Source organism: Hypomesus nipponensis, chromosome 23 (genome assembly GCF_054491055.1).
Source record: "Hypomesus nipponensis isolate SF chromosome 23, ASM5449105v1, whole genome shotgun sequence".
Taxonomy (NCBI): Eukaryota; Metazoa; Chordata; class Actinopteri; order Osmeriformes; family Osmeridae; genus Hypomesus; species Hypomesus nipponensis.
This window is the reverse complement of record NC_140383.1, coordinates 25,430,884-25,458,228: the sequence shown is the minus strand read 5'-3', so window position 1 is coordinate 25,458,228 and position 27,345 is coordinate 25,430,884. Positions and strand designations below refer to the sequence as shown.

The following is a 27,345-nucleotide window of genomic DNA, read 5'->3' as shown; positions in this document are numbered from 1 at the left end:
TCTTCATACACACTCTCTCTCTCTTCATACACACTCTCTCTCTCTTCATACACTCTCTCTCTTCATACACATTCTCTCTCCTCACACACTCTCTCTCTCTTCATACACACTCTCTCTCTCTTCATACACTCTCTCTCTCCTCACACACTCTCTCTCCTCACACACTCTCTCTCTCTTCATACACTCTCTCTCTTCATACACATTCTCTCTCCTCACACACTCTCTCTCTCTTCATACACTCTCTCTCTTCATACACATTCTCTCTCCTCACACACTCTCTCTCCTCACACACTCTCTCTCTCTTCATACACTCTCTCTCTTCATACACATTCTCTCTCCTCACACACTCTCTCCTCAGACACTCTCTCTTTCCTCTGTTAACCTTCTGAGCTCTGTTCCCCCAGGATCAAGGAGCTGTACCCCTCCACTGAGATTGAGCAGTTTGCCTTGTTCATCGGAGAGTCCCTGAAGAGGACTAAGGCCAGGGAGTACGTTCCCTCCCAGGAGGAGATTGCCGCCCTACTGATCAGACAGGAGATGACCACCACTGTGTACTGCCACGGAGGAGGCTCCTGCAAGATCTCCATCAACTCCCACACTACTGCTGGGGAGGTAGGCTTGGTCAACTCCCACACTACTGCTGGGGAGGTAGGCTGGGTCAACTCCCACACTACTGCTGGGGAGGTAGGCTGGGTCAACTCCCACACTACTGCTGGGGAGGTAGGCTGGGTCAACTCCCACACTACTGCTGGGGAGGTAGGCTGGGTCAACTCCCACACTACTGCTGGGGAGGTAGGCTGGGTCAACTCCCACACTACTATCCAAAGCGACATAAAATAGTGCATATTGAAATTACAGAAGAAAATCAGGGGTGTGTGTGTGCGTGTGTGTGTGTGTGCGTGCGTCTGTGTGTATGTCTGTCTGTGTGTGTGTGCGTGTGCGTGCGTCTGTGTGTATGTCTGTCTGTGTGTGTGTGTGTGTGTGTGTGTGTGTGTGTATGTCTGTGTGTGTCTGTGTGTGTGTGTAGGCTCAAGGCGCACTTGTTCCGGGAGTACAACGGTACTTAGGAATGCATGGCTGGACCTGATGTTATTTTCCTCCAGGATCACAAATGACTCTTATTGAGAGACTTATTCTTGTTGGTTAGTTGTAAATGATTTAAAATGATTGTACACGCTGCAAAATATATTATTGTTGCTTGCTTTTTCAACAGGTACACTCTTGCACTTTTGAGGTTCATGTTGTTTAATTGTAACTTGTTTAACTACATGCTCTTGTGATTCTGGCTTTTGGCACTTATTTGGTTTTCACAATGTATGCTTCATGTTTTGGCTGCTTGCAATGTTTGGGGCTATCTTGTTGTTGATGATCAGCGATCTATGCACCTTTATAAAGCTCTCTCTTGGAAGTTGCTTTGGATAAAAGCGTCTGCTAAATGAATACATGTAAATTAATATCTGTGTGTGTTTCTTCAGGTGGTGGAGAAGCTAATCCGAGGTCTGGCCATGGAGGACAGCAGGAATATGTTTGCTCTGTTTGAACACAACAACACGCTTGACCGCGCTGTGGAGAGCCGTGTCATTGTGGCTGATGTTCTCGCTAAGTTTGAGAGGTCAGAGCTGATGCATCACTTCCCTTCTGAGCTGACTACCACTGCTGTTCTGAGCTGACTACCACTGCTGTTCTGAGCTAACTACCACTGCTGTTCTGAGCTGACTATCACTGTTGTTCTGAGCTGACTACCACTGCTGTTCTGAGCTGACTACCACTGCTGTTCTGAGCTGACTACCACTGCTGTTCTGAGCTGACTACCACTGCTGTTCTGAGCTGACTACCACTGCTGTTTCAATGATATTGCAAAATGTATTGCTTTGAAACTGAATGCCTATGAAGTTAACCTGGAGCTATTGTCATGTCACATGGGTATTGTGGTAAGTGGTCCTCCCCCAGAGGTCTGCATTGAGAGAGACAGGGAGAGAAAGACAGGGAGAGAGAGGGACAGGGAGAGAGAGAGACAGGGAGAGAAAGGTAGAGAGAGAAAGGTAGAGAGAGAGACAGGGAGAGAGAGAGACAGGGAGAGAAAGAGATAGGGACAGAGAGACAGGCAGAGAGAGAGACAGGGAGATAGAGAGACAGACAGAGTGACAGGGAGAGAGAGAGTTACAGGGAGAGAGAGACGGAGAGAGAGTGACAGGTAGAGAGTGACAGTGAGAGAGTGACAGGGAGAGAGAGAGACAGGGAGAGAGAGAGACAGGTAGAGAAAGAGAGACAGGTAAAGAGAGAGAAAGACATGGAGAGAGAGACAGGGAGAAAGAGAGAGACAGGGAAAGAGAGACAGGCAGAGAGAGAGACGGGGAGAGAGACAGACAGAGAGACAGACAGAGAGAGAGACAGGGAGAGAGAGACAGGGAGAGACAGACAGAGAGACAGACAGAGAGAGAGACAGGGAGAGAGAGACAGGGAGAGAGAGACGGAGAGAGAGATGGAGAGAGACAGACAGGGAGAAAGAGAGAGACGGAGAGAGATGGAGAGAGAGAAATGGAGAGAGAGATAAGAGAGAAAGAAGACTTCTGGGAAATGGGTTAGGGTTAGTATAATCTGATGAACTATAATCTGTGAACTGTCTCCAGGCTGTCAGGCAGTGAGGAGGTGGAGGAGGAGGGCCAGTGGAGACTCTACTTTAAACTCTACTGCTTCCTGGATGTGGAGAGTATGCCCAAGGAAGGAGTGGAGTTTGCCTTCATGTTTGAACAGGTAGGTATGTTCAGATGGAGATGATTTAGTATAAAGAGCCACTCTGGTAGTGATGTGGTCTTAGATGTGCATCATGGGAGATTTTCAGTCCCACAACACAAACACACACAGTCTCAACACAGATGACACCCACACTGACAGACATGTTTGGCATCAGTTAGCCGAGTTGGTGCCCTTCACTGACCCTCCCTTGGTCCCTGCAGGCACATGAGAGCCTGACCAGCGGACACTTCCCGGCGCCCGAGGACACCCTCCAGCACCTGGCCGCGCTGCGCTTGCAGTTCCTCCATGGGGACAAGACCCGGCTCAGCTGGACGCTGGATGCCATCTACCCTGTGGGCCGCCTGCGCACCCGCATCCTGCACTTCACCAAGGTGGGCGGGGCCGGCGGGGCGGGGCCGGCGGGGCAGACGGGACACACTCTGGAGCGACGGAGAACCAGCTTCCTGGATGGGACCCTAAGGCGGGGCCTGAAGACAGGCTCCATGAAGAAGCAGAGGATGGAGGAGGAGCTGATGCTGGAGATGTGGGTGAAGGAGGAGATGTCAGCCACCAGGACCAGCATCCTGGAGAAGTGGTCCAGGCTGACTGGGCTGGACCAGCACCAGGCTATGCTCAAATACATGACCATCATCAAGGAGTGGCATGGATACGGATCCACGCTCTTCGACGTCGAGGTAAAGGGGGCCTTATACATCCTGACCATTTAGATGATAGGATAGCCTACTTTCATTTTCATATTGATGTATTATATATTGATTAAATTATTACCTTTTTGTTTGCTGAATCAAGTTATTCCCAGGGAGGCTAATGATAGGTTACGGATACTGTTTGGTGTCAGTCAGGTGTCTGACCAGGTGCGTGTGTGTGCACGTGTGAATGTGTGTGTGTGTGTGTCCGTGCATGCGTGTGTGTGTGTGTGCAGTGTAAAGAGGGAGGTTTTCCTCATGACCTGTGGCTGAGTGTGAGTGCTGAGAATGTGTCTGTCTATAAGAGAGGAGAGTCTCGTCCACTGGAAACCTTCCCCTATGAACACATCATCTTCTTCGGCGCTCCACAACCCAACACCTATAAGATCACCGTGGACGAGAGAGAGATGTTCTTTGAAACCAGACAGGTACGTTTTCTTTTTAATTAAAGGATTAGGATTATTCATGTTGAAATTAAGATTAAAAAACAAAAAGGATTGAGGTTAGACCGCTATGAAGAGGAGGAGTAAGACCAAGAACTCCTTTACTTGAAACCCCACACTTACTGTCAGAGGTCAGGCTTACAATGACATAATAAGCAACTCATAAATGTTTTGTAGCATTTCAGAGTTTTGTCAAATTAGGTTTTTATTGCCTATCAGAGTTCAAACTGTTGTATAACTGTGCACATTGCACATCAGCTTGTTTTCCTAACTGGTGACTGTGAACATTTTGCACCATGACAGGTGGGAGAGATCACCAAAATCATGAAGGCCTACATCAACATGATTGTGAAAAAACGCAGCAGTTTCAGATCCATGTCCAGCTACGGAACCAACTGGATCAGATGAGGGACGCCACCAGGATGCGGTCCTCCAGAGACAGGCCTTGAGACAAGAGGGGCGGTCCTCCAGAGACAGGCCTTGAGACAAGAGGGGCGGTCCTCCAGAGACAGGCCTTGAGACAAGAGGGGCGGTCCTCCAGAGACAAGCCTTGAGACAAGACGAGATTGCCCAGGAGGGACGGCAAATTCCCATCAGAGAGAATCTCTCTACCACAGACTTGTTCTGATAGAGAGGAGGTGTTGGTGCTCCTCAGTGCATGTGCAAACCTGATATTGTAGTATGGGCTACTGTCTTCACCTTGTCAGTATGATGCTTCACTTTAGCTGAACATCTTCTGTTATGTACCCAACCTTGATAAAGGCCGGGATATTACGTTAGCAAATATTACTCCTACATTTCAATTCTACATTTTCACATCTGTATTAGATTATGATGCAACTTGAACTGACTGGAATATCCTCCCCTCATAAGACTCGTTTATGATTTTACAGTGGCATAATAAGGCTCTGTTTATGATTTTACAGTGGCATAATAAGGCTCTGTTTATGATTTTACAGTGGCATAATAAGGCTCTGTTTATGATTTTACAGTGGCATAATAAGGCTCTGTTTATGATTTTACAGTGGCATAATAAGGCTCTGTTTATGATTTTACAGTGGCATAATAAGGCTCTGTTTATGATTTTACAGTGGCATAATAAGACTCTGTTTATGATTTTACAGTGGCATAATAAGGCTCTGTTTATGATTTTACAGTGGCATAATAAGGCTCTGTTTATGGTTTTACAGTGGCATAATAAGGCTCTGTTTATGATTTTACAGTGGCATAATAAGGCTCTGTTTATGATTTTACAGTGGCATAATAAGGCTCTGTTTATGGTTTTACAGTGGCATAATAAGGCTCTGTTTATGGTTTTACAGTGGCATAATAAGGCTCTGTTTATGATTTTACAGTGGCATAATAAGGCTCTGTTTATGGTTTCAGAGTGGCATAATAAGGCTCTGTCTATGGTTTCAGAGTGGCATATTAAGGCTCTGTCTATGGTTTCAGAGTGGCATATTAAGGCTCTGTTTATGGTTTCAGAGTGGCATAATAAGGCTCTGTTGACCAAAGTGTTGCTGAACCACACAGGTAAACCTTACATGTTCTTTGTGTAGATTCTGCCACTGATCATAAGTACAGGATATCCTGCTTTGAGAGTCCTTCAGGTTTCAACGGACAACACAACTGTCGTCATCACAGTTGGGGATGGTAACCTTCCTCAACGCTAATGCCTTAATTAGTATTATAGCTTCCCACGGTTATTTAGGACAGTCAGCAATAGTCTTAGTCCTGGCATTGCATTTCACTTATGGAGGACTGAAAGGTGTTTGATTATGACATCCTGGGTGCCTCTGGGTGGCAAAGCAATACATGAAAAATGTGCCTAAATAAAAATCTGTCTTTAGTGAAATTACAAGTTTTTTTTTTACAGTTTAGTTGAACAAACCAATAGATTCCCAGAACCTCATATGACTGTTTCCACAACGTAGCAACGTTCACTAAAGGCAATGGCTTCAAATTATGATTTTCTTTGCATGAAACAAGTATAGAACTAGTCCTCTGTATCTAACTTTGATTTGAAATCTGTTATCTCAAGTGAAATGTTTTATGACAAACTGTTTTGACAAACAAGCACATATTGCTTTGTACATCCATTACTGAAGGAATATATTATTTGTGTCAAATGATGGAGTGTGTCTAAGATTGGGGGAGGGCAGGGTATTTATTAAATGTCATGCTGATGATGGGAGAAAGAAAGAAAACACATCAAAAGTCACTACAGAGAGTATTGTAGGCTATAACAAATCTATCAAAAACTGCACGTAAAAACATAACAATACCCCCAAATTAACTGATACCTGGTCTTAGGTTTTCATTCTTCTTTTAACTGCGGATCAGATCTATGGCATGAATCTTTACCTCGCACTCAGCATCACTGACCCACCTGTGATCCATGGCTCTCCTCTCTCATTGACTAATCTGGTCTGCTGCCGGCAGCTATACCAGAGCTCATAGCTTCCCATTTATAATGACTGAACTAATATCATTTCTGCTTGTTTGGAGTAAAACGAATCACAAAATGATGTTTTATAACTGGATTTAAAAATTCTTTAATAAATTATTGTATTTCATAAGGAGTTTGTTGTCTGTGTTATCTAGACCTACTTATAACCCAGCCATATACAATACATATTGAGTTCATATATTTATTTGTATGCATCTTTACAAGTCATGGAGAAATGAATTTCTTCCAAATGTACGTAGCAAGGCCGATCAAATACTTAACCCTTGGTTAGGTTTCAGCTTCAAACAGTATTTTGCAGTTGATGGATCTGACGTCACATGTATGAACCGCCCCAAAACTTTCCATCCTCCATCACAGCTCCTTTATAGCTACAAGTGGTTGAAGTCACTGCAATCAACTAACCTCATTTCGAATAAAGAAAATGTTGGGATCTTTTAAAGCCGCGCATTTGATTGTTTTCTACGTCCTTTACTTTTCAGAAACGGTTGAAGCACAGACTTCGCCTCCAGTTTCTAGTAAGTCAACTAGCTAGAGCTAGGACTCGGTAGGCTGTAATTTGCTCTAGCTTGCCAGCCGCTATCTTAGATAATATCAAGCTAGCTAACAGCTTGACTACTCCCTAGCTCTAACTGTTAAATTTAGATTGCACGTACGCCTGTCATAATCATATGGCAGTGACCCCGTACATTCAGTTGTGTGCAAGTGATGTTGTATTTTAGTGTTGTAATGCTAACTTGTCTCATAAAAAAACTAATAGTTAAGTAGGCCCACATAGCTTTAGAAAATCGTGAAAAAGTGAAACGCACAGTATTGTTGCTTGTATCGTACTACACTACCTACACTCCTGTACCTAATCAACTTTTTTTCTAAGTTTGTTATAATTCTTTTTGCATAGTCACCTTTTGGAAAAATATGTAGGAATATGACTGATCTTAGTTGTCTTGAATTTAATTTGTTTCCGTCAACCTCCAGCTCCATGTAGTCTGAAGTCCAACTCAAATTGTGCCGAATGCCTGAAGAATGTGACGGTGAGAATTGTGAAAATCAACGTCATCAGTTTTTCCCTATCACTATTGTTCATAAGTTTACTTTGACATGTGCTGCAGTGCCTGTGGTGCATGACAACAAACAAATGCGTCGAGTACCCAGTGAGGACCGTCCTTCCCCCTCGGAGTGTCTGTTCGCTGTCTGATGCACGTTGGGGGCTCTGTTGGAGTAAGTATATTCGGTGTAGATGGGTTAAACTCAATCCTCAGGTACAGGCCAGCCGCACCAGCGAATCATTAGCTTTTCTTTGGAGTACTTGATAGTGGTCGCGCTTGAGATGTCGGAGGAGGCCGGTTAGGGTTACTTCCGACGGGGGCGCGGCCAGGTCTGTTACATAAGCTGAAGTCCATACAGATGGTTTATATACAGTTCATATCACATTTATGTTGCTCATTCATAACCACTTCATGTTTGTAATGCTCATGTTGCCTTGATCTTTGTTGCTTTTAACTTCACTGTTTTATATTTCATTTTTCTTCTGTCTATTTCAGTGAACTTTCAGGCCCTTATCATCACCGTATCATTGATTGTGGGGTTGATCATTGTTAGCATTCTGGTTGGCTGCTTCTGCTGCAAGTGTGAGCGGTTTGGGTAAGCAGCAGAACGTGTCACTATGTAGACCAGCACTTACACAGTATTACACAGCGGTAAACAGTAGTCCCACAGACATCTTTATGGCACTGGGATTTCACCAGTCAACTTAAAATTGAAGATCTGACAGCTAATTGAAAACCGTAATCGGTGCTCTGTCTGGATAGACTGGAGTGTGTCATGAGGTGTGCATGGCCTTACCACACATTTGATTCTTTGTATTTAGGAAAGTTGTTCAAGCCAACCCCTTGGGCAGTCTATGAACTGGAGGAACTTCTCATGTGATTGCATCTTTTCAGGAGGAGGAAGAAGGAGGATGCAAGGGAAGAGGAGGAGGCAGAGAGGGAAGCTAGCGCTAGGAAGGCTCGCCAGGAGGAGAGGTGAGTAGCGGGGCTGTTAAAAGCCTGGAGGAATGCAGGTATGTTAGACTTAGGGTTAGGCTCTCAGGCATGCAGAGTAACAGTGTGTGTCCACTACAACAACGCGATGATAGCTACCAAAAAACTAACCAAAAAAATGAGGCCTGGCACAGGGTCGCCAATGTTGTCGGGGCTCCTGGTGGGGTTTTTGTACTTTTAAATTCAGTCAACATCAACATCATGCTACATCTAGCCAGTGTATCGGATCTTTGCTTCATGTGTGTAAAAGTTGTATTTTGATTGATATTGTGAGTAAGTAAACTCAAGTCAGCACATGGTCATGACGTTATACGAACTACAACAGTGACCTTATAGAATTACAACTCTGCTTTCACTGGGGACACAAAGTGATTTGCGTCGCTGTAGTGGACATGCACTGTAAGGGTTATAGCACTCAGGCATGCAGGGTTAGGGCTATGCTCTCAGGCATGCAGGGTTAGGGCTACGCTCTCAGGCATGTAGGTAGCCATGCTCTTGTGCCGATTTGTGGCTTTGTTATTCAGATGTCTTTGTTATTCCATAAACAGGAAAACAGAGATGCAGATGAGACATGACGAAATCAGACAGAAATATGGTGAGGACCTTTTAATACATATTTTTTACACTTAGTGTTTGCAATATTGCAGAATGGTCCAACTTAGAAGCATTTAGTGCCACCTACTGGCAACAACATGATCCTGACTATTACCTACTGATGACGGTTACCTACTAATGACAGTTTTTATTTTAAGGTCTGGCCAAGGAAAACCCTTACTCCCGATTTGAAGATAACTAAGGATGATGGATGGAAATGTCTGCTTTTAATCATTCCATGGATGCCAGTTATGAGAATATGTTCATTTCATTTTAATGTGGGAGATTATGGAAGTTATTTTATCATGTATTGGTAATGTTCTAGTTGATCTCCTACTGTGAGTGGATGCAAGTGTTAAAAGCCTGGGGGTCGTAACAGCTGATCTCTTACTGTGAGTGGGTTAGGGTTAGGGTTATAGTAATGTTCTAGTTGATCTCTTACTGTGAGTGGATGCAAGTGTTAAAAGCCTAACCCTAACCCTGGGGGTCGTAACAGCTGATCTCTTACTGTGAGTGGGTTAGGGTTAGGGTTATAGTAATGTTCTAGTTGATCTCTTACTGTGAGTGGGTTAGGGTTAGGGTTATAGTAATGTTCTAGTTGATCTCTTACTGTGAGTGGGTTAGGGTTAGGGTTATAGTAATGTTCTAGTTGATCTCTTACTGTGAGTGGGTTAGGGTTATAGTAATGTTCTAGCTGATCTCCTACTGTGAGTGGCCAAAGAAAATGTGAGTGTGAAGATGAGTTGGAATCTGAGGAGTTTCAATTTCAAAACATGTTCTATAGTTTATTATAACACCCTAACCCAGGGAATGCAATAGTGTTGTCCATTTTGTTCTGCATCTCTCTTGTGTTATTGTTTATTATAACTGTTTGCGTTCAAAATCGGAACATGTGTTTATTCATGTTCAGTTTATTTTGTGTGACGCTATTTTCTGTCTTATAATGTATTTCCTTTGTGGTATTTGATATGATACAGTACACAAATGTTGCCAGAATGTATGCTTGCTCTTTTTATTTACACTGGAACCTTTGCATTAAGATAACCTTTAATAATAGTCGTGTGTGTGTTACCAAACAGATCAAGAACACTCTTTCTTCAAGCTGTTGAATGTGTTCAACTTTACTTTCAGTTTTGGATGATAATGTTATGATTTCCAGGTGATTATGTAAGAGTATGCCCCAATATTTTCCTCAGTGCATTGTTATACCCAAAGTCTAACATTATTTTTTCTGAAACATTTCAAGTTGTATTATCTTGTTTGTTTTTTAGTGTCTACATTTGTATTGGGTTTGGGAGCACTTGTACTTACATTAAAGGAGTCATGGAGGCCTACATACATGAAGTGTCATTATAGCCATCCAATCAAGATATGAAATGTAAGTCACTGTTACGCGCACGAAAAGGGTGCGCGTGCACATATCCACGAACCCGAGGAAAAGTTTAACACGTGACAGTCTGTGAGCCAATTATACCTATGCGCGCGCCTTGGGCAATCGGAAAAGACGGGAGAGGTGAAAACCCGCAATTTTTAGCTAAGTAGCAAACCGGCTAACCCGCTGTCTTTAAACTAGAAACCCCAGCAAACAAATAACAATGTCTGAGGAAAAGCCGAAGGTGAGAAATGTTGTGTCTGAACAGTATTTATTTTCCACATTTGTTATTCAGCTGCCTGTGAAAATATGTTCATGATTGGCTTATTTCGCATTTTTGAGCGGTAGAAAGACAAAACAAAGGTTGGTCGAATTGCGGATTTTTTGCTAGCATTGCTAGGCTAGACCGCTTAGCTAGCTACATGTGGTGCTTGTTACACACAATAAAGGAACTACACGCTATCTGCCTGTTATACCACATTTAATGATTTAACGTGGTTATCTGACAACTTCTTAAAATAGAGGTAGCTTCGACATTTATTCACTGAAGCTGCGCCAATTTTACAGTTTTGCGCAAAATGGAATGGATTCCAACGTAGTTAGCAAACGTTAGTCTGGCTACCTAGCAGTTTTTTGCGCATTTTACATGTTAACTCTAGTAGCTAGCGATTGTAGGTTGCACTACTAGTGCTGTCGTTAGCTAGCTAACGGTAAAATATGAGCATCCTATTCAACAGGAGTTTTCTAGCCGACTGGCTACCTCAAGATGGCTAGTTCGGTTAGCATAGCTGCTTTTAGACGTTCTAACAGGCTAAGTGGTGACTTGCTATAGGGTTATAGTTGCTGCTAGAACAAACGAATTATACTTAGAACATTCTGTATCTGTTAGTGCTAACTGTAATCTATACCACAGGTCGTGCACTAAGCTTTCAGTACAGAAATGGATATCAATTTGATAACGTTAGTTAGGTAGCAAGCTAATGTGTAATTCTGTTTGAGAGTCGGATACTAAAAATGGGTTAAAAGCAGGTGTGTACAAAGTCTTCCAGGGTCTAGTTAACTAGCTACTCTTGTGCCTGTGTACGGATTTAAATTAGAGCACAGCTGGTTGGCTAACCCAGGAGAAGTCTCCCTAATCATTGAGATTTATCTTCCCAAACCCATCAATCCCAAAACAACGGGAAAAGAGACTAATTTCAACATGACATGCTAAACTTATTGGTATCAAGTTCTTATGATATGAAGATCAATTGAGTACGCCAGTGTTAAGTTATGAGTCAAAATAAAACTGACATCTTATCAGTATAGTTTGTTTATGGTGACTGATTTCTTGTCATCCTGTTTTCCGTCTTACAGGAAGGTGTGAAGACAGAGAATGACCACATTAACCTGAAGGTAGCTGGTCAAGACGGCTCTGTTGTCCAGTTTAAAATCAAGAGGCACACTCCACTCAGCAAACTGATGAAGGCATACTGCGAAAGACAGGCAAGACTCTTAGTTTGTTTTTAGTTTTTTTGCTGGGAATTGTATATCGACGATTTGTATATCGTCTCTTATTTTTTTGTCTCTAAAATGCTTTTGCTCTGCTTTGACAGGGATTGTCAATCAGACAGATCAGGTTTCGATTTGACGGACAGCCTATTAATGAAACAGACACGCCTGCACAGGTTGGTATTACTGTGCTGAGCAACCTTTCATTCCAAATGTGGCTTTTGTTCCTTTTTGTCTCGTTGTCACTTAACCTCTGAATGCTCCAGTTCTACACAGTATACTGTAGGACCTGTGGTGGGATCCAAGCCCAACAGGGGCGTAAACATTCTGTTTTTGTTTGCAGCTGGAGATGGAGGATGAAGACACTATTGATGTATTTCAACAACAGACAGGTGGAGCCTCCTAAAGCTGGATCCTACCTGTGTTCAGAGGACTCCACACTTGAAAAGCATCCACTCAATTATTATTTGTTGTTTTTAATCCATTTAAGTCATTGTTCCACTTTCTTTTCCACCAGTTTATCATTTTTGTGATCCGTCAGCACCTAGCCCTACATGTTAGCATGGAGAGGCAGGATTATGTCATGTAGGGTTCAAACCTAACTTGAGATCTGCATGCTTAACTTGAATTCTCCCTTAAATGTCCCATTAACATCAATGCATGATCGTCCCAGGTGTACAGGCAGAACTCAAGCTGGGATTTGACCCACAATGAAAACGGCAGCCAGACAATGATAAGGAGGTAGTGGTGACCTACTTTAAAGTTTATCTGTGTCCTGATCGTAAGATTACCTGCCACGCATTTAATAATTTCTGGTTTACATTTATAGAGATTGAAAGCGTTCAGCTTTTGATTCATGTTTAGGGAAGATGTATTTATGTTTCATACTGTGGACAGATGTGGGGGTGAGGGGGGGGGGAGGGGGAGGGGGGAGTTATTGTCCATCACAGATTGAGAGACTTTTATTGGCATACAGGTTTCATATGCAACGTGCTGTCATTAGTCACCCGTGTTAGATGGATGCAGTCGCAGAATAAATGGTCTAATTTCAGTGCTCTCATTTTTTACCTCTACAACGTATTCACAAAGTACTAGTGCTGAGACATGTACATAGGGGAGCTTCACCCCACTGATGTCAGCCAGTATGCCGATTTGATCGAATTAGATATTAAAACAAATGGTAACGTGTCTGGACCAAATGCTAAGTGTTTCGAAATGCAAATCTCTGGTAGTATTAAGAAGAAAAACATTTTTAAAAGTTCAGGTCTATTTTAATGTTTCCAAAAGAAAAGACCCAATGTGTCTTGAGACCCCTCCTTGTACCCATCCTAACTTCATTAAAGATATTTTATCACCCATTACAATTGAAACCTGACGGTTTGAATCAGTGGTCTCTTCCAGATGTAACTCATTGGCTGTACTCTGCGGACACTAGTTAACAAGGTCTGAAAGGATTTTATTATTATTAGTCCTGTCTTCAAAAGGGCAAGATTTGCTAAATACAGTCTGATTTCATTCCAGGCCTTGCCTATCTAGTAAACTACAGTCTGATTTCATTCCAGGCCCCTAACCCCAACCCTTGCATATTTAGTAAACGGGAGGAAAATGTAGTGGTTTGTCTGAGACAGACCTGACTTGAAATCAGAACTGTCTCTATACACATCTGAATCTGAGGGTTTTGGTCTTGGGTTTAGGGATGTGTGGAAGGAGGTGTTAGAAGGAAGGTCTCAGGTTTAGGGATGTGTGGAAGGAGGTGTTAGAAGGAAGGTCTCAGGTTAAGGGATGTGTGGAAGGAGGTGTTAGCAGAAAGATCATCCAATTCTTTTGTTTCTCTGCTAATTTGTACATTACTTCCCTCCCTTGTACATTACTTGTTGTCCAATACGACTGTATACAATAAATATAGTTTGGTACTGAGCCTTCATTTTCAATTCATTTTCCTACAGCAAACTGAAATACTTTTCATGAAATCCAAAAGTGACTTGGGTTAGGTGAGGGTGAATGAAGGTGAAGTGACTTGGGTTAGGATTAGTAAAGTGACTTGGGTTAGGGTTAATGAAGGTTTGTACTCTAGAGGGTGCTACTGTTTGTGTTTTCACTTTAACAGCATTGACCACATTTTACTGACCAGTCATACACTACAGCATTTTACATTGTCATTTAGCAGACGCTCTTATCCAGAGCGACTTACAGTAAGTATAGGGACATTCCACCCGAGGCAAGTAGGGTGAAATGCCTTGCCCAAGGACACAACTTCATTGCTGATTGGACTGAATCTGAGAGATGAAGCCATGGCAGAGAGCTGGAGGTGAACACAGTGGTCAGACTGGTGACCACATCACAATGCTCTCTGTGTGTGTCCCATCTCTGCCTCCTGCAGTGTAAGAACACTGCTTCCTTTGGCCGCTTGGGTAATTTTAGCAACATCTGTGAAATGGTGTCCCTGTGAGGCTCCTAACACAGAGATTTGATTGTGCTGTTTTTATTTTTGGCATCTGTTTGGCATTTTACATTTCCTCCTGGAGCACTACACCCTCAGCTCTGTCCAGCTCTGTAGCGTCAGAGCTTTGCAGCTGTGTGTTATCCTTCCGTCCTCCCATACTCCTCTAATGAGTGGGCCTTTAGCTGGAACTGGACAACATATTACACCATTCTCATTTTGACAATCATCTGGGACCCTTGTGTTTTGCAAGGTGACATCAATCATCATGTGTTACATCAATCATCAAGAGGTTGTTATGTAAAAAACGAATGTTATGGTAACCTGCTGTCATTGGTTCAACAGTAACTTGGAATTTCAGTTGTGAATCCTGAAGGAGGACTGGCTGCTTCTCATTCAGTCATTGTTCCTGGTGGGCCACCTGGGCCCCCTGGGGGGCCACCTGGGCCCCTCTCTTTGTCTCACTGCCTGGCCCTGCCAGATGAGCCCCCATCTGCAGCCCTAATGCCCTCATACACACAAAGATGCCTTGCACCTTCATACAATCCATCATCTTTCTGCATGATGCTCATATCACAGTGTGTGTGCGTCCCCCTCCAGTCCCAGCTGTTCTCCACCATGGCTGTCTGGAAGACACTGCTATTGTTGTTATTGTTGAAAGCTCATTACTGTGAATATTGACTGGACTAAGCCCTCCTGTGCTACAGGCCCTGTGTTAACTGAACCCGCCTGTGCTACAGGCCTCGTTTTAACTTCAGTGATGAATAATAGGTCATTTGTTGAGCCCCTAAGCCAATGGATTATTGCATGAGTAGAAAAAGAATAGCCAACTGTGCTGCAGAACAAAATAGACAAAGGTCATTATTTATCATCGTGTTATAAATAAATGGGGCAAAAGCAAAGTGAACCGTTTGATACAAAGTCCATCCAGTATTACATTGTTTGTTGAAATGTAACTGCATGGCTTCCTATTTATCAATGGACGCACAGAGAGAGAGAGTTATCCAAAACACAAACAACATTTTTGGACGCCGGGTTAAGGTCATACCTGTGCGCTACGCCCCAGATGTGTCTGTGGAATCGATCTGGTTTACATTTAGTCATTTTTACAGACACTCTTATCCAGAGCGACATCCCCCCCGAGGCAAGGAGGGTGAAGTGCCTTGCCCAAGGACACAATGTCATTTGGCACAGCCGAGCAGATGGACAAACTCACTTTGGAACATCTCAGTACTTGAGTATGCCTACAGAGTTGATGTCATTCTCTTGCAAAGATAGTGTGGACTCCACCCTTGTTAGACTGTTTTTTTTTTCAGTCATCAGTTATTATTTCCCTACAGTGTTTAACAAATCGCATGTTTAGTTGCAATAGCTGTGTTGTTCACCCATTCACCTAAATACTAATCGTCTGACTGAATATCAAAATAACTGAATAATAAAATAAACGAACGAGTCCTACGCGCATAAAGCTGCACAAGAAGAATGACTAGTTTATTATAAGTAAAACTAATAAGTTTTACCTCTGAACACCGCGGACTCATCCAGCATGTCGTCTCCCTAACAACGTCTCTTGGCACGCCCAAGTAGGAGGCTTGTCCCTGAAAGAGCTCATTGTAGAGGCTGGGATGTGATTGCATGAGCACTATGATACTGGTATGGACCTAGCTAGCTAGCTAACTGTATTAGTTGGTCAGCACTGGGGGGGATTAGCTTGCTCCTAGCAGACGGGGATTTCTGAAGCCTGAATCATGGACATAGTCATTACTATCAACTGGGAGTGGAGCAGAAATTGTGCAAGAGACGGATAGGGCATGTTTCTAAACATTGAGCGGTTAATGCTTCGAGTCAGAGTTCCAAGACACCATTCTGTTCGGATACATGCATTCCGAGGACTTTTTTAGGATCCGTACGCTTGTTCATCCACATGTGTTCTTCGCTGAAGTGGCCAGGCGGGGGTAAAACAGGAGACGCTGAGCGAGAAAAAAAGCTCAATTTGCGGATATATATTTTTTTCCGTTTGACTGGGGTTTCTGAAGTTGAAGAGGAGAAGGAGAGGACGACACTTACTCGTTGCTAACTATTTCTTGAACCAGGCTGAAACATGGGGAACGCAGGGAGTATGGACCAACATGCTGATTTCAGGGGTCATAACATGCCTTTGAAACTTCCCATGCCAGAGCCAGGTGAACTGGAGGAAAGATTTGCAATTGTTTTGGTATGTTGACATGACACGAAGCTTATTTTTGGGATGATAACGAGTTTGATAGTTAACCGTTCTTTTGTCCATCCATGTCTTGGCTACGACTGCTGGGTATGTGTGACTGCTCGACTGACCACTAGCTGGCTACCCAAACTCATGCCCGTTCTTTTGTGTGTGTCAGACAAATCTATTTGACCAATTCCCTTTTATGTAGACATGGCAAAATTATCGTATTGTTTCCAATATTGTGAAAATGCCACTGTGTTTAAGTGTTCCGTCACAGCAGAATACAGCTGTCGCTGGACTTTCTGCAAATGAGCAACACGCACTGTAACCAATCTCATAGCCTGACTCAACAAGTTGGCTCTGGATTTTTTTCAAATCAAATCACAATCAGGGAGTATGCGGGTAGTTTTTTTGTGTGCACATTGGTGCTGTTGGGGTAAAATGTCACTCATATCCTTTTAGAACAGCATTGGATTTTTGTTCCTTGGAATAGAATCTGTAGATCCAAGCCGCACCTGCTCAGGTGTCGAACTAATTATTGGTTGATTTAATTATCTCCCATTCATGTCGTAGATGTAGATTTACTCACATCCGGGGTCACTGAAAACAAGTTCAATTCTGTCCCCCAGTGCAAAATCATTGAATAGATCAAAAAAGCTGTAAGCAGATGCTCTTGGACTAACCCTAACCTGCAAGTATAATCATAAATAAGCAATCGAAGATCAGTGAAGTACAGCGGAACCTCTGCTCCGCCTTCGGGGACACTTCTATGGCCGCACTCTAGAGTGTACATACATTCCGAGTACGGCCAGAGTCCTGTTTTGTGAGGTCGGGCAAATGTGGGTCAGACATGACTCTAGTCAGACTTAAAGCTCCAGCAAACGCGGGTCTCGCGGCGCAAGCCGACCAGGTCGGTCACAATTAACACACAACAGTAAGAAGGTTATGTATAGTCACGTGATATGCACTTATAACTTTGTTTGCACAAACAAGAAAATAGCCTAATCCAAAGCCATATAATACGTTTCCATTTGTTTTTGTCCTCGAGCTTGTAGTCTATACCGCAAGCCCAAAACTTTTTTTTACCTCTTATTACACAGCGAATGACGTTTTTTTGTGAGAGTCGCTAATGCGTATCACAGTGTTCCAGTTGGGGCGTAATTGATGCGTGTCAGGCAGTTGAATCTCATGCTGTGTGTAAGGAGCAGGACTCCGGGGAGGGGCAGCGCTCACGTCATGCTGCCAAGGGGATTGGAGTCTTTTTCCTCCTATCCTAATCCTGTCTGCTTTTGGGATCACCTGCTTCTCATGATTTGTGAACGCCAAGGGGGTTGCCTGCTTCCAACCTGGCACCCGTCAACAAACGGCTGAACAAAGAAAAGGATCAGTCTTAACTGGCCCAAATGTAAAACTAACAAGGTACTTTATATTCTAGAGCAGTGCTCAGTACTTTTCATTCCTCAATTCACACTGTGAAAGTTTCAAAGTGATGAGTGATTATTAGAGAGAAACCAGAATCTGACAACATCATCTGAACAACCACAGGGCTAGACAGTCTGCACGAGCCTGCAGTCACTGTCCTCTCCTTAACAGACGCTGGCCAGTAGCGGACTGGCCATCGGGAGAATCGGGAAAATTCCGCCGGCCTCCGACCCATAATTTTTTACTACTAATAAAAATGTTGGAAGAAGATTGAGCAACACGGTTTGCCGGCCCCCCTTGCCCCCAGGCCGGTTGGTCTATTCCAAATGAACGTCTATGCAGCCCTTAGTGCCGCTTACATACACAAGTGACACTGACAGATCGAAAGTTGCTCATGGGAATTTTATTTACTCAACGTTGTCTTGAGGGCAGAAACGTTTGTGATTGGTTTAATTTGACAACCAATCGTGAGAGAGGAGAGAATTGCAGAGGCGGGGCCTCCATTTTCAATCATTTTCAATCTTCTGGGCATTTTCAGTTGCGCACAGCAAAGATCGGAACTGGCTATCATTTCAAAGCATTCATAAATTCAAAAAATGTGTAATCTTTTAATACCTGCCAGTGTTCTCAACATTACGTGTGCCCATACATGTCAACCATAAGCGCTAGCTAAGCTAGGTAGCTAGCTAGCTAAGCCATCAGGTGAGCTAGAAAGCTTAGCTAAGCTAGCTAGTTAAGCCATCAGGTGAGCTATAAAGCTTAGCTAAGCTAGCTAGTCAAGCTAATAATGTGAGCTAGAGCTAGAATGCTTAGCTAGCTAGTCAAGCTAATCAGGTGAACTAGAAAGCTTAGCTAAGCTAGCTAGTCAAGCTAATCAGGTGAACTAGAAAGCTTGTTAATGTACATTGCATTAAACTTTACTGTATTCGTAAAAAAAACAAAAAAAACTATGGCTATTTAGGGCAGTGTAGTCTACTTTATATATTTGGCTTTTCTTCATGGCTGTTTAGTCTCATCTGGTCCCAGGGCAGAGACCATGGTTTCCCGCAATTTTGTTTGTGAATCTCCTGGTCTCAGGGCAGGTTGTCTCAGGGCAGGTGAATCTCCTGGTCTCAGGGCAGGTTGTCTGAAGTTTGACTCCCTGCCCTGAGAACAGAAAAATACAACTTCTGTATGAGATTAGCTCGCTACCTAGCTTAGCTAGCGCTTATGGTTAACATGTATGGGCACATGATGTAATGTTGATAGCACTAGCAGGTATTAAAAGATTACACATTTTTTAATTACACATTTTTTGAATTGATGAATGCTTTGAAATGATAACCAGTTCCGATCTTTGCTGTGCGCAACTGAAAATGCCGCCTGAAGATTGAAAATGGAGCCTCTGCAATTCTCTCTCACAAATGTTTCTGCCCTCAGGACAACGTTGAGTAAAGTAAATTCCCACAAGCTCGAAAGTTAGCTATAGAGACAATATAAAGATGGAAAACCAGGTTAAAAAACGCAAACGTAATTACCTTCACTAGACAATGTTTTACTAATTAGACAAAAGGCTATGTTTGTTTGTTTTACATCAAGCTCAAAAAACTACTTTTCGCTCAAATCAGCCAAAATAATTCGCTCGTGCGCTATGCGCGCTTGCATTAAGCGTGGAAGTCCCAAAGCATCACATCAGGCATATAATTTGCATGCATTAGCAGGGCGCTCGCTGTGGTGGCGTATACGGGACCGGTTCTGGTAGGCTGGTCTGGATCAAAGGCCAGGTCCTATTTTTACTCCCAGTTCATCCCTGACGCTGGCCCTAGCAGTTAAAGGTAGTTTAACTGAAAATATTTTTTCAGTAAAAAAGTTTAGTCCCCTTCAGACTGTGTATGCTATCAAGACCCTCAGTTATTTGAAACAGCTCAGTCCAGCGCAGAAGTTCAGATGAGAATTGGGGGGTGCGGTTTTTCACTTTTTTCACATTCATATTTTAATTTATTTCAAATGTTCAGCTTTAATGGTTGGGGGAGCCTACTGGCCGACTGGCTGACTAGCTTAGCCTGTCCGGACGCTGCTTTCTGCCAGAATGCTGTCCGTACAGCATTAGGAGAGTTTAGTGTTTACATCAATAGTATGAATCTGCAGAGCCGGAGAACTGCAGTTTCAGGACCGCAATTTCAGGACAGCAGTTCTAGGACCCTCGTTTAATCTGACAGTGCCACCTAGCGAATTGGATGACGAAATATACTATTGAGTACGTGTCACTAGAGGCTGTTTGAATGGTTTGAAAGTCAAGAAACAAGGAAAACTGTGAATTTGATGATTCAGATATGGATATATTTAAAATATACATACAATAATAAACAATAACAATCGCAGTATCACATCCATCCACCCCTCCACCAAATAAACCTGCATCGCTCCATCCAACTCTTCATCATTCCCTCCACCCCATCATCAACCACTCTTGAGAGCAACATTTCAAAGGATTTCTAGATGTTCGCGACCACCAAAAGACCAAATAGACTGCGACCAAAGCAGTATTTCCCACAAACAGTACTTTCTGTCTTCAACTTTGTTATTTACAGTTGTATGTTTGGCAATCACCCTTACAAAAAAGAAGTATACTTCAAGTTTATTTTGTAAGTATACTTAGTATAAAAAGTATACTATTATCATGTTACTTAAAGTATACTAGCAGTGTACTTATTTATATACTTTTTTTGTACGAAGTCAACTGAATTGGCCCACTTTTTAGGTAATTTAGTACACTTTTTAAAGTACACTTATCGTGTATTTCAAGGTTTACTTTTGAATACTGCAAAGTAGCCTGTGTAGTGCCCTTTCAGTTCATCAAGTATACTTCCTAAAGTACTTCAAAGTATACTTTGGAATACTTTCAAGTGCACTTTAATTTAATATACTTAAAGAAGTAAACTTCTAAATGTGATTTTACTATTACTTAATAATGTATTAAAATGTTTAGGGGGCCCTCAAACACCTCAGATCTTAAGTCACTTGGCGAAAACGGGGCCCTCGTTACATTTCACAGATTCTAAGCTGAATGTAGTCATTAACTGCAAGAATCCAGCTGTTCTTATAAAATGTAACAGTCATTTAACTCATGGTGACAATGGTAAACCAGCACAACAATGACAATTACCATGCAACATTCTAAGCAGACACATTTGAAAACTAAATTCATGTAGTTACATTTGTAATTCGAACAAATGGCAAACTTATCAGCCAATTTTAACACTATTTACTGCCTTGCATCATGGGAATTGACTAGCCAATGAGCCACACTATCTTCATTATTTACATTTAGTCATAAGTCGCTCCAGAGCGACTAAGTACAGGGACATTCCTCCCGAGGCAAGTAGGGTGAAATTCCTTGCCCAAGGACAACCTTTTGATTACTAGGCCGAATCCCTCACCGCTCAGCCACCTGAGTCCTTTAATTCACGTTGTTATTTCGTTCTTCAGTCAGTTTGACAGTATAACCTTCAAATGCAAATGCAACCCTTCTGTCTGCTTCTTTCTCAAGTAGCTTTTTCGTTTTTTTTCCATTAATACTCCAATTGATAATTATTAGTATAAGATTATAGGGCTTCAGAATGTTTTGACAGTAATTAAGGTTACAGCTTCAATACCAAAAAAGATTCAATGTGCGATGCATATAGATTTTCATAGACATTAATAATTAGAATGAGATGGATTTAAAAAATGTAACCTGTAATGTACATACAAATTATTTGGACTGTTTTTGCTGTATAATAATAGAAAACGTACATCCTACTCCATAAGAAATGTATAAAATTTTTGTATAGCATACTTCTTAAAAGTACATCAAAAGTGAACTGTTCTCAAAGCATACTTCTTAAAAGTATATCAAAAGTGATCGAAAAGTGTACTATCCATATTTTAGTATACTTATAGTATGTAATTAGCATTGGTTGGGTTGAAAATGGCCCGGGTGCTGTTCTATGCCCACAGACAGATCCTCTGAAATGTTCCCTGGAAAAAACACTAGCGTTTCTCCTTTTATGGTATGCTCATTAATATTTAGATAAGCTGTGCGCTGATTGGTTGGTTTTCAACGAGTGAAACTGGGGAGCAAAAACGCAACACGGCCAACAGCAGCACTCGCTGAAACACCAAAGTTGGAGACTTGAAATAAAAACGCGCAAATAAATATATTGTGTCTACACAACACTGTTTTCAACAGATTGACTATATATCATTTGAAATGATAACATTACTTGTTTCCACTTCTGTTGTTGAAGCAAACTGGATTGACTTGGGTGGGTAGAACGTTAGGCTACAGTTTAGCAACCAAACCATATCCTGATTCTACTCGGCTTCAGTTAGCTAGCTAGCCCTAAATAACTTGTTGATAAATAACATGACCAAGATCTGGACAAACATGCATCGTGAATTGTAGATTAACATTACACAGGTTATTTATTTGAATGAAACACAGTCAGGAACATGAATCAACGTTAGCCCCATTGCCAATAAACTAGGCTAAATTATCACACATTCTACCTATGCTCTTGCGTTAGCAAGCTAAACTTGTTTACATGCCTACAGTCCAGGTGTTACTAGTAACAGTTACTAGCAATGCTAACGTATCCTGTATCAAGCACCTGCCTTTCTCCAGTTCTTTCAAATAGATTATCTAGACAGGCGTTAGCAAAAAGCCAGACTGATGTTCGTTTTCTGGCTATTTTTCGGAAGCTTCCCTTCTAATGCCGACTACAGCTAGTCTAGCTAGAGTCATTTGATGTGTGTAGAAACGTATTTAGCATTCTACCTGGTATGCTATATTATACAGGAAACGTTAGCATTGCTAATAACTGTTAGCACAACATCATACTGTCCTATAGCTTGCGGTTGCAGTGAACATACGGTCGGAACAGCACCTCTTTCCAGGTTCAGCTTCCTAGCAAATCCTGCTTGCAATTGTCCAAGGTTGTCAAAACTGTCTTGGGTGAAATGTTCAGAGCAAATGAATGATTGAGTGTCGAACTTCGCCGGGATCTTCTCATAAGACAACAGCAGCCATGCCTGTTGAATGTTTGGCTCCTTGGGAAGACTGAGTGTTAGCCTTCCCTGTACAGCCTGGAACACAGCATTTACGACCATGATCCATTTTCAATATCGTTGTTATAATTCAAAACGTTCTTCTTTGTAAGTCCTTATAAGTAGCTTACACAGAGCAGCGCGCAGCTAAACTAGTATCGGAGATAGATGCTACCTCGGGCTGGTCTGGATGTAAATTCGGGGGCGTGACAAAGATACAGACAAGAGCCAAAAAGGGCGGTCCCGGTCCTACGTAGGACTGGTAGTTTTGTTGAAAAGCTAGCGTTTTACAGCCAAATTCTTTCTTTTTGAGATTTGAATAGGAAAGAGGTGTCAATGGACTTTGATATTCACGGTATGTTCATTTTACCCACCGAACTGTCGTTATTCAACTATGACAAGGTAAATTTGGTTTTGCTGTCAATTACCCCTTTAATATACTTCTTTTTCGTAAGGGCAGTGTAGCTCATAGGTAAAAATAGCTAATGGGAATCACATGTGGTTATAAAACCACTCGGGTGTCCTGAAATGATTTTGACAGCAAAGTTGAAGTTAGCTAGCTGACGTTAACTTTATTGTCCAATTCAAGACACCAGAATTGTTTTATACATAACCACACGTGATTCAAATTAGCTACTTACACTCTGATTCTCGTCCATCTTGTTATGAAACAAGCTAGCCTACATCACTTCCTCTTCTTCTTCTGGTTATAATTTAATGTTGAGCCGTAACCTACATTCACTACTGCAGACAAATATTGATTATCTTGTTCCGGTCCATGGCTTTCCAATTCGCAAAGTGACGCTGTCAGATAAAACGAGAGTCCTAGCACTGCAGTCGCAAAAATGCAGCTCTCCGGCTTTGCAGGTACATGCTACTCGTTTAAATTGCAGCAGTTAATTTTATGTACTGCTATTTAAATCCCACTACATGCATGCATGCCAGTCATACCCACTGCAGCTGGAGGTGTTAATTACCTGAGTGAGAGTGTAATTCGGATGCTCACGGCCCAAAAGATTGTTGTCACCTCATGACAGGTAGCATAGACATTAGCTTACCCCTTTACATATTTTTTTTGCCACAGTTGATGAAATTAGAACACCAAAGACTGCCTATCTTTTAATCTGACCAATACCCTGGGAAGCCAGGCTGGGTTGTCCCTGGGAAGATGCTGGGTTACAGCCTGGGTTCCCCCTGGGAAGATGCTGGGTTCTCCCTGGGAAGATGCTGTGTTACATGCTGGGTTCTCCCTGGGAAGATGCTGGGTGACAGCCTGGGTTCTCACTGCAAAGATGCTGGGTTCTCCCTGGGAAGACGCTAGGTTACAGGCTGGGTTCTCCTTGGGAAGATGTTGGGTTCTCCCTGGGAAGATGTTGGGTTACAGCCTGGGTTCTCCCTGGGAAGATACTGGGTTACAGCCCGGGTTCTCCCTGGGAAGATACTGAGTTACAGCCTGGGTTCTTCCTGGGAAGATGCTGGTTTACAGCCTGGGTTCCCCCTGGGAAGATGCTGGGTTACAGCCTGGGTTCCCCCTGGGAAGATGCTGGGTTCTCCCTGGGAAGATGCTGTGTTACATGCTGGGTTCTCCCTGGGAAGATGCTGGGTGACAGCCTGGGTTCTCACTGCAAAGATGCTGGGTTCTCCCTGGGAAGACGCTAGGTTACAGGCTGGGTTCTCCTTGGGAAGATGTTGGGTTCTCCCTGGGAAGATGTTGGGTTACAGCCTGGGTTCTCCCTGGGAAGATACTGGGTTACAGCCCGGGTTCTCCCTGGGAAGATACTGAGTTACAGCCTGGGTTCTTCCTGGGAAGATGCTGGTTTACAGGTTGGTTCTGGTTTACAGGTTGGTTCTGTTTCCAACTACAGTCAAGTCCAGTGAGCACTCATGAACATCAAGGGCTATGTGACTGTCCCGACTGAGTGTACCTTCTGTAGTTACCAGTGTGTCTCATCAGGCTTCTTGTGTAGTTACCAGCAGGGCTGGACTGGCCATCTGGGATACCGGGCATTTTCCCGATGGGCAGAGACACTTTTGGGCTGAATTGCCTATATAATTTATAGGCCTTTTTTGGCCCATAACGAACTGATAGCGGCCCATTGGTTAATTTTCTTTATTGGTACTGGTCTGACCCAATCAAATCGAGGAACTTCCTTCCCCACAAATTTACAAAGCCGATTGGTCAGGGGATAGGACCTGTACAAATGGGGTTATGTTACCTTGCGTAAGCATGGTTGCCTGGCCAATAAATGTTATTGAAGGGCGGGTCTTGGCGTGGCCATAGTGGGATTCATAATATTGCCTCCTGCCGGCCCTGAGACACGAGCTGTAATAGGCTAATGCTTATGCTAGAAGTTTAGCATCGTTAAAATGGACAAACGACCACCAAAGCGACCAAATTAAAAAATCTACAGGCGAATGCCTCAAAATGTGCCAACATTTCGGACAAGTTTGGAGTTGTAGCTGCTTTACCTGTAGAGGAAGGAGGAGAGGTGGCTGGCTCAGAGAAGCAGAAACATACTGACAGGGTCAGGGAAGAAGCCGCAGAGGAGGAGAGTGACCATGACGGCCATGGGAACGAGTGAGGAAAAGATGGAAGAGAGAGTAACTGACGACATGGTACTTTCAGGAAGGGAGGTATTAATACTCTTGTATTAATGCTCTTTTCAAGGGCATACTACTTTCAGCTTTATTGTAGCTTTTGTGAAGGGCTATGGTTATTGTATTTAGCAGACACTTTTATCCAAAGCGACAAAATATGAATCTTACAATAGTTCAAATTAACAGTGAATATTTTTTTTTTGTTGGTAAGCCAATATTACATTACATACATTTACATTTATGCATTTAGCAGACGCTTTTATCCAAAGCGACTTCCAAGTCGGTCCAATCAAGCATTCCTAAGTGCCATTGTACTCCCGGAAGTGCGTCTTGAGCCTTTTCTTGAACGTGGGGAGACAGTCAGTGTCCCTGATGGAGGTGGGGAGCTGGTTCCACCATTGGGGGGCCAGACAGGAGAAGAGCTTGTGTTGGGACCGGGCGGTCTTGAGCGGTGGGACCACCAGGCGGTTGTCTGAAGAAGACCGTAGGTGACGGGTGGGGGTGTAAGGCTGCAGGAGAGACTTGATGTCGTTGGGTGCAGTCCCCTTCACTGCTCGGAAGGTCAGTACCAGGGTCTTGAATCTGATACGGGCGTTGATGGGTAGCCAGTGGAGAGAGATGAGGAGCGGGGTAACATGGGAGTGTCTGGGTAGATTGTAGACCAGGCGGGCCGCTGCGTTCTGAATCCTCTGAAGAGGGCGGGTTGCACATGCTGGGAGACCAGGGAGCAGCGAGTTGCAGTAGTCCAACTTGGAGAGGACCAGTGCTTGGACTAGCAGCTGGGTGGAGTGCTCAGACAGGTATCTTCTGGTCTTCCGGATGTTGTAGAGGGTGAATCTACACAACCGGGAGACTGCAAGAATGTGGGCCGTGAGGGAGAGCTTGGTTAGCCCAAGGTTCCTGGCAGAGGATGAACGGTTCAATTTTAGAATTGTTTTCAAATTTCCAAGAACCATAGATTCGATAAGACACGCGCACTGTGATTCCTAATTTCGGTTCCTAACTTTATTACGAAGTGTATTACGATCCCTTGGTGGTATTTTTCCGTAGATATAATGCCTAATTTGCAAGAGGCCGAGTTAGTCCAAATGTAATAAATAAATAAATAGGTAAATAAATAGATAAATACATACATAAATAAATATGGCTATGAAAAAACTTCTGAAATAAAACAAAAGTATGGCAATAAATATAGCATTATATAATTATATAGCTGAATCCATTTACCAATATCAATAAATAAATACATTTATTTCAAAATGACTTTTTTGTAAAGACAACATTTATTTATTTAATGGGACTTTTATTTCCTAATGCCATATTTATTTATTTTTTTAGACTTTTCCACACCACATTAATTTCCACACCACATTTACTTCTGTGCTGTATTTATTTCCGATCTCACATGCAAACGAGAGGGGCGTGGTTATCTTCAGACCAACGCAGCTCCACACAAGATTGAAGGCAGATAGGGACACCTAGATTCGGTAGATTATGGAAGACATTAGTCGTGTCAGAGATTGCATGCTGGCCTTATAGATAAAATTGATCAGCATGGCTTGTCAGGATGTATTATTTTGGCACACATTGTAGATGTTGTAGAGGTACTTGGGCGGATAAGTGCTAAGGCCGAATCCCAATACTCCCCCTTACCCCTTCCCCTTAGTTTTGCGCGTTCCCATGAGAACTAGTGGTGTCCCAATACTCTTTTTAAGCTAGGGGTAGGGCTAAGACTAAGGGGTATACACCCCTTAAAACCAAGT

General features: G+C 42.8%; 4 protein-coding genes across 6 annotated transcripts in view; all 4 read left to right on the top strand.

The window, feature by feature from the left end:
* Nucleotides 1–6,465, top strand: part of LOC146235152 (unconventional myosin-X-like) — a 40,136-nt gene extending 33,671 nt beyond the window's left edge. The window contains exons 29-34 of the mRNA XM_084688779.1: nucleotides 405–612; nucleotides 1,476–1,612; nucleotides 2,631–2,754; nucleotides 2,958–3,431; nucleotides 3,680–3,871; nucleotides 4,190–6,465. Coding sequence (XP_084544905.1) covers nucleotides 405–612; nucleotides 1,476–1,612; nucleotides 2,631–2,754; nucleotides 2,958–3,431; nucleotides 3,680–3,871; nucleotides 4,190–4,294 — 1,240 coding nt within the window. The 3' untranslated portion in view covers nucleotides 4,295–6,465. The remainder of the gene's footprint in view (nucleotides 1–404; nucleotides 613–1,475; nucleotides 1,613–2,630; nucleotides 2,755–2,957; nucleotides 3,432–3,679; nucleotides 3,872–4,189) is intronic.
* Nucleotides 6,466–6,568: 103 nt separating this feature from the next.
* LOC146235151 (pituitary tumor-transforming gene 1 protein-interacting protein-like) lies at nucleotides 6,569–10,320 on the top strand. The gene is made up of 7 exons (XM_084688777.1): nucleotides 6,569–6,871; nucleotides 7,329–7,384; nucleotides 7,463–7,571; nucleotides 7,895–7,994; nucleotides 8,294–8,374; nucleotides 8,941–8,987; nucleotides 9,145–10,320. Exons 1-7 carry the CDS (start codon nucleotides 6,778–6,780, stop codon nucleotides 9,186–9,188), a joined length of 531 nt encoding a protein of 176 aa, XP_084544903.1. The 5' UTR covers nucleotides 6,569–6,777; the 3' UTR covers nucleotides 9,189–10,320.
* A 125-nt stretch (nucleotides 10,321–10,445) lies between these two features.
* LOC146235150 (small ubiquitin-related modifier 3-like) lies at nucleotides 10,446–13,219 on the top strand. Its single transcript, XM_084688778.1, has 4 exons — nucleotides 10,446–10,602; nucleotides 11,715–11,843; nucleotides 11,954–12,025; nucleotides 12,193–13,219. The coding sequence occupies exons 1-4, from the start codon at nucleotides 10,582–10,584 to the stop codon at nucleotides 12,253–12,255; spliced, it is 285 nt and encodes a 94-aa protein (XP_084544904.1). The 5' UTR covers nucleotides 10,446–10,581; the 3' UTR covers nucleotides 12,256–13,219.
* Nucleotides 13,220–15,915: 2,696 nt separating this feature from the next.
* fmnl2a (formin-like 2a) overlaps nucleotides 15,916–27,345 on the top strand; it is a 77,765-nt gene continuing 66,335 nt past the window's right edge. For all 3 annotated transcript variants that reach the window (XM_084688775.1, XM_084688776.1, XM_084688774.1), the window contains exon 1: nucleotides 15,916–16,504. In XM_084688775.1, coding sequence (XP_084544901.1) covers nucleotides 16,391–16,504 — 114 coding nt within the window. In that variant the 5' untranslated portion in view covers nucleotides 15,916–16,390. The remainder of the gene's footprint in view (nucleotides 16,505–27,345) is intronic.